This window comes from Cottoperca gobio, chromosome 16 (assembly GCF_900634415.1).
Source record: "Cottoperca gobio chromosome 16, fCotGob3.1, whole genome shotgun sequence".
NCBI classification, from domain to species: domain Eukaryota; kingdom Metazoa; phylum Chordata; class Actinopteri; order Perciformes; family Bovichtidae; genus Cottoperca; species Cottoperca gobio.
The window spans coordinates 26,159,738-26,165,737 of NC_041370.1; the positions used below are offsets into that span (position 1 = coordinate 26,159,738).

General features: G+C 42.9%; 1 protein-coding gene across 3 annotated transcripts in view; it reads right to left on the bottom strand.

The window, feature by feature from the left end:
• The window catches only part of enpp2 (ectonucleotide pyrophosphatase/phosphodiesterase 2), a 32,683-nt gene extending 27,755 nt beyond the window's left edge, over positions 1-4,928 (bottom strand). For all 3 annotated transcript variants that reach the window (XM_029451477.1, XM_029451476.1, XM_029451475.1), the window contains exons 1-2: positions 4,850-4,928; positions 4,079-4,184 (exon numbers count right to left, since the gene is read on the bottom strand). In XM_029451477.1, the coding sequence (XP_029307337.1) occupies positions 4,079-4,184; positions 4,850-4,867 (124 nt within the window). In that variant the 5' untranslated portion in view covers positions 4,868-4,928. The remainder of the gene's footprint in view (positions 1-4,078; positions 4,185-4,849) is intronic.
• Between the last annotated feature and the right edge of the window lie 1,072 nt (positions 4,929-6,000).

The window sequence follows — 6,000 nt, forward strand, 5'->3', positions numbered from 1 at the left end:
TGATTATGGCTTACAGCTTAAGAAAACTCAAAAATCCTATCTCAAAAAATTAGAATAGTTCCTCAGACCAAGTAAAAAAAAAAGATTTATAACAGCAAAACAAAATCAAACATTTGAAAATGTCCATTAATGCACTCAGTACTTGGTTGGGAATCCTTTTGCACGGATTACTGCATCAATGCGGCGTGGCATGGAGGCAATCAGCCTGTGGCATTGCTGAGGTGTTATGGATGCCCAGGATGCTTCAATAGCGGCCTTTAGCTCATTAACATTGTTGGGTCTGGTGTCTTTCAGCTTCTTCTTCACAATACCCCACATATTCTCTATGGGGTTCAGGTCAGGGGAATTGGCAGGCCAATCGAGGACAGTAATGCCATGGTCAGTACACCAGTTACTGGTGGTTTTGGCACTGTGGGCAGGTGCCAGATCATGCTGGAAAATGAATTCCTCATCTCCATAGAGCTTTTCAGCAGACGGAAGCATGTAGTGCTCTAAAATCTCTTGGTACACAGCTGCATTTACTCTGGGCTTGATGAAACACAGTGGACCAACACCAGCAGCTGACATGGCTCCCCAAACCATCGCTGACTGTGGGAACTTCCCACTGGATTTCAAGCAACTTGGATTTTGCTCCTCTCCAGCCTTTCTCCAGACTCTGGCGCCTTGACTTCCAAATGAAATACAAAACTTGCTTTCGTCTGAAAAGAGGACTTTGGACCACTCTGCAACTGTCCAGTGCTTCTTTTCCATAGCCCAAGTCAGACGCTTCTTCCGTTGTCTTGAGTTCAGAAGTGGCTTGACCATGGGAATACGGCTATTGTAGCCCATTTTCCGGACACGTCTGTGAACAGTGGCTTTTGGTACCTAGACTCCAGCTTCAGTCCACTGTCTTTGAAGCTCCCCCAAATTCTGGAAGCGACTCTTCTTCACAATGCTGTTAAGGCTGCGGTCATCTCTCTTGGTTGTGCAGCGTTTCCTGCCACATTTCCCCCTTCCAACAGACTTTTTGTGGATGTGCTTTGAAACTGCACTCTGTGAACAGCTTGCTCTTTGAGACATTTCTTTTTGTGTCTTACCCTCCTGATGGAGGGTGTCAATGATGGTCCTCTGGACAGCAGTCAGATCAGCAGTCTTCCCCATACTTGTGATTTAGTTTACTGAACCAAGCTGAGTGTTTTTCAAGGCTCAGGAAACCCTTGCAGGTGTTTCGAGTTAATTAGACGATTCAAGTGATTCGTTGAACACCCTACTAGTATACTTTTTCATGATATTCTAATATTTAGAGATAGGATATTTGAGTTTTCTTAAGCTGTATGCCATAATCAGCAATATTAAAATAATAAAAGGCTTGCAATATTTCAGTTGATTTGTAATGAATCCAGAATGTATGACATTTTTGTTTTTTTAATTGCATTACAGAAAATAAAGAACTTTATCACAATATTCTAATTTTCTGAGACAGTCCTGTACATCACATCCATGATCCCTGCACGCTTTCATAGTTTGTTTGATTAAATCCAAAGTGGCAGAAACGAGGAAACATCTCGCACCCTCGCCTCGTCCTCACCGTCCACAGGAGGAGAGTGTGGGAGAGAGACGGGAGACGGACAGATCTTCTGTTAGCCGGCAGCAGACTGCTCTGATTCAGCCGACTCATCTTTCTGTTGCTGCTGTAACACAGGTTAGACCCAGAACTCCATCAGCCCGCTGTGACTCCCGGTGCTGAGATATTCACCCTCTGTATCAATCTTTTCACAACAGACATTTGACTTGTCAAAGTAAGTAAGACAAGCACCGGTGTTACTAACAACAACATTAACATGGCTCTGTTCTATTCAAGTGTGAAGTGCCCTGAAACTCAAGCAGCTAAATGGAATTTGGCCAACATTCATTTGATTACTTACACCTGTGCTTTTCCTGCTGCGACGTATGGAAACATCTTCTGTGAAAAAGACTTATGTTCTCCACCGAGAAAGGCCTATTCTATTAAAGTCAATTCAAACCTTAAACACCAAAAATGGTGCAGGATTTCTTCTTCACCCTGACAGTGCGCTCAGTGCTGCCCCTGTAGGCCGACAGAGACCCTTCAGATGAAGGCAAGATAGCTGAAAGCCTTCGGTGAATAAAGCAAGGTATATTGAAGAAGAGTTGTGCCACGTGTTTGAATTTTCTTGTGAATAGTTTATACAAATGCAAAAATATAGCAAAATAAACAGCAACCAAATTCCATAATCGTCTGCAGCCACTGCCAGTTACCATGACAATCTATGGCACCGTGAAGCAGACCTCTACCTTCTTATCCTGACAGGGTTTGAGAATCTGAAGCAGAAAATGAGCTCCAATGCTCTCTTAATATTGACTCAAGGTAGAGCAACACAAACACACTCTCTCTCCTCAAAAAAACACATGCGCTGCCCAATCACAGCCTCGCAGGTTCACAGTGATCCGTTGTAACCCCCCCCACCATACTACTCTCTGCTCGCTCATTTCATATGAGCTGGCAGACACTTCTTATAGAAAATACCCAGCAAATAAACGGAGCAGGAGACATTCCTCTGGAGCTGCTGTTGGTGTGGAAAGTTAGTTCTCATCTAACTGCATGTTGCTCAGAGACAGCCTGGCTGGACGCGTGTCCCTCCGGTTGACGTTGGGGTGAATGATTGCACTTCAAGCTCACATAAAAAAAAAACTCCAAACTAGTTTTCTGCGAGTGAAGCAGAGCTTTAGACATATCCTACCAACACTTGGCCAAGAAACATTAGTGCTGGTCCAAAATACACTTCACATTGCCTGTGCTGAGCCACTATGGCAAATAAATTAAAGTCTGTGACTATTTCACGGGTTCGCTTTACTGAACACAGTCCTGAGAAGCTTTCACATACGTTTAATGCACCTTTGCATTGTGCTCATACATCTGACAGCACTAACATGGGGCTGATGTAGGGCTGCAACTAACAATTACTTTCATTGTTGATTGTTCAATTCATTGTTTGTTTCAGTTAAATAAAACATTGTGAAACATGTCCATCATAAATTCCTGGAGGCCAATGTGACATCTTCAAATTGTATATTCTGTCCAACATTTGTCTTAGGTGACAGTAAACTGAAGATATTTGGGTTTTGGACTGTTGGCCAAACACAACAAGTCTTCTGAAGTTGTAATCTTGGACTTTTGGAAACTGGGATGTGCTTTCTTTACTATTTCAGTCAAGAACAAAATGCTCTAATGTTTGCTTTGTTCTTGAACAGTTACCTCTTCAGAGCTCTAGGAATGATTACAGCGTTACCATCTGTGTGTGTTTAGTCCTCACAGCTCAGACACAAGGACACATGTCTTTGTCTTAAAAGGACTGTATATCACCTAATGTATTTCTGTAGTAGTGCCTAGAGCAGGGGTGTCAAACATGCGGCCCGGGGGGCCAAAACCGGCCCGCAAAGTGTAAAACTTAGTTGTTTTGATCATAAAGTAAAATACTGTTCCAGATACCTGGGACGAAATGTGTTGTGCCTTTGTAGATACACTGTGATCTGTAAATTGTAACACACATGTGTAAATTATAAACTGAGGCACAATATTGTAGAAATTGCACCTTTTTCAGGTTGTTCATAATGTTTTGTGAAAAGATTAACATTTTCAGAATGTACTTGTACTTTTTTGCACTAAAACGAAGGAAAAAAACTTGGAGTTATTTATAGGTTATTTATTATGCTATGATTTTACTGGTCCGGCCCACTTGAGATCAAATTGTGCTGAATGTGGCCCCTGAACTAAAATGAGTTTGACACCCCTGGCTTAGAGGGACAGAAATGAAATGATATCCCACAAAAGGAAAACGACCCAGGGTCCCACTTTACTCAATGAAATCTTACTTTATTTGACAGACAATCCAGGTTCACTTCTGACTCTTGTCATTTGTATTCTCTCTTGCCTACTATCCACAAGGAGGTCAGCAGTAAAGGTCAAGTTAGAGAAGAGCCCCCCTGAAGGTGGAATGGATGCAGTGCCACCTCAGTGTGTGAATGCTTGTCAGTTCAGGTTCAAAGATGTTCTCTAAGTTAACATGAGCAGCTTACTCACACTCTGTCCTGGCTGAAGTCCTGTCCTCTCCTGAGCGTTTGGGCCGGTCGTAGACGAACCCAGAACACACGTCGGTGCCACACAGGACTGACAGGATCCAAACAAACTGAGACAACAACACATGGACATTAGAACTGCTGCAGAGGTGAATCATGAGGTCTTGTCTCCATTAGAGTCATCAGACACTTATAAGAATACATGTTTTTATGTGAGCTCTTCCTGGATAGTTATATGTAACATTACAATTTGTTCTACTTTTTTTGGCTTTACATTTGCCTTATTATTGCAAAATGTTGTCTTTCTATCCTAGTTTAGTATTGGCCTATTAAAGAAAATAAAGAGTCAAGGAGCCCACGTTCAACTTTATATTTAAAAAAAAGTTGTGAAGCATTAAAAAGAAATGGGGACAGAACAAAACTTCATAAAACTCCTTTATTGGATGTGGTCTAACACCGGTCATGCTGACTGTATTTCACGATGACCTGCCAATACTGCTGCGGTGCTCAGTTCAAAGAGAACAGGAACCCCCAGCGGCTGCAGAACAATCGCCTTTGATGGATCTACAATTGTTCTGCAAATGCTAAGCAGCAGGAAGGAAAGAGGGAAAATTGGGGGGGGGGGGGGTAAGAAAATGCTATTTGACCACAATGAATAACTCAAACTAACAAAAGACACAGTTGGATGCGTAATAGCGCACGGATAACGCACAGCGATGCATGTACTCTGAAGTAACCTGCAGATAAAAGTAGTAGACACGGACTCTTACCGTACCAGTTTGTGAAGCAACATGTTCCTGTGTCGGGCTGTAGGTCGGAGAGGGAGTGATGCTGACTCCAACACTGAAGGACCACCGAGGCGGAGAGGAAGACCGCTGAAGAGAGCAGGGGAAGGGGGGAGGTGAGTGAGAGGAGCGGACCGGATTCTTATTGGTGTTGGGTTGGAGGAGGGATTCAGATACAGGGAGAGAAGGAAAGTCAAATGGGGGGGCATCAACATGCGAGTGGGGCTCACGTCTGTGGGCGCGTGCTCGTGTGCTGTGTCACAGGATTGCGGGTCAACCCAGGATAGAGCAGACACATTACAACCATGTTTGATTTGTATCATAATAATGAAACACTGGCAGGTATCTTCTAAATATGATCACTCTTCAGAACCCATATTGTGGCGAGGAACACAATCGTTTGAATCAATTGGATAATTCCTTTATAGAATATAATGAAATAATAATCATTTTACTATATGACAATTATAAAAAGGTGGATTTTTCATCTTGGAGTAGCAATTAGCAATTAACAAGGTGAAATGACAAAGGATGTTCCCAATGCAACGATGGCAGACATGAAAAAGCCTCGAGTCTGCCATGTGTACACACACACACACACACACACACACACACACACACACACACACACACGTTGTATGTTTTGCTACAGGTCCCTTCTCTTGCTGTGTGTGAGAAAACTCCACCCACACTCAGCAGTAGAGGGGAGATAGACAAAATCTCCGGTCAACTTTGCAGCGACTTTCAGCGGGACAACATGAGCAATTCAAACAGAGAGGACAGCCCTGGGGTATCTGGCAGGTATTCTTGACAGTGAAACAGTGAAATTGAAGAGGATGTGTCTGAATGAGGACATTCCTGTCCGTACCTTCATCTTAAAAAATGGTGACATACAATGGTCCTCAACTCCTAAATGTCAAGGAAGACTCGATGCAGAAAGTATAATCAAGATGGTGCCAGGGCCCACCAGCATCGCAGTGGTTTATAACTACTTTAGAATGGTTGAACACGAGCCGGGTCAAATTGCCCCAAAGACCCTGGGTGTGACTAAAGAACACCCTACCACTTTCTTTTTTTAAAGCAAAAAAAAGAAGAAGATTTGTTACGATTTGCTTTCAGTAGAAACATTTAAGAAAAGAGA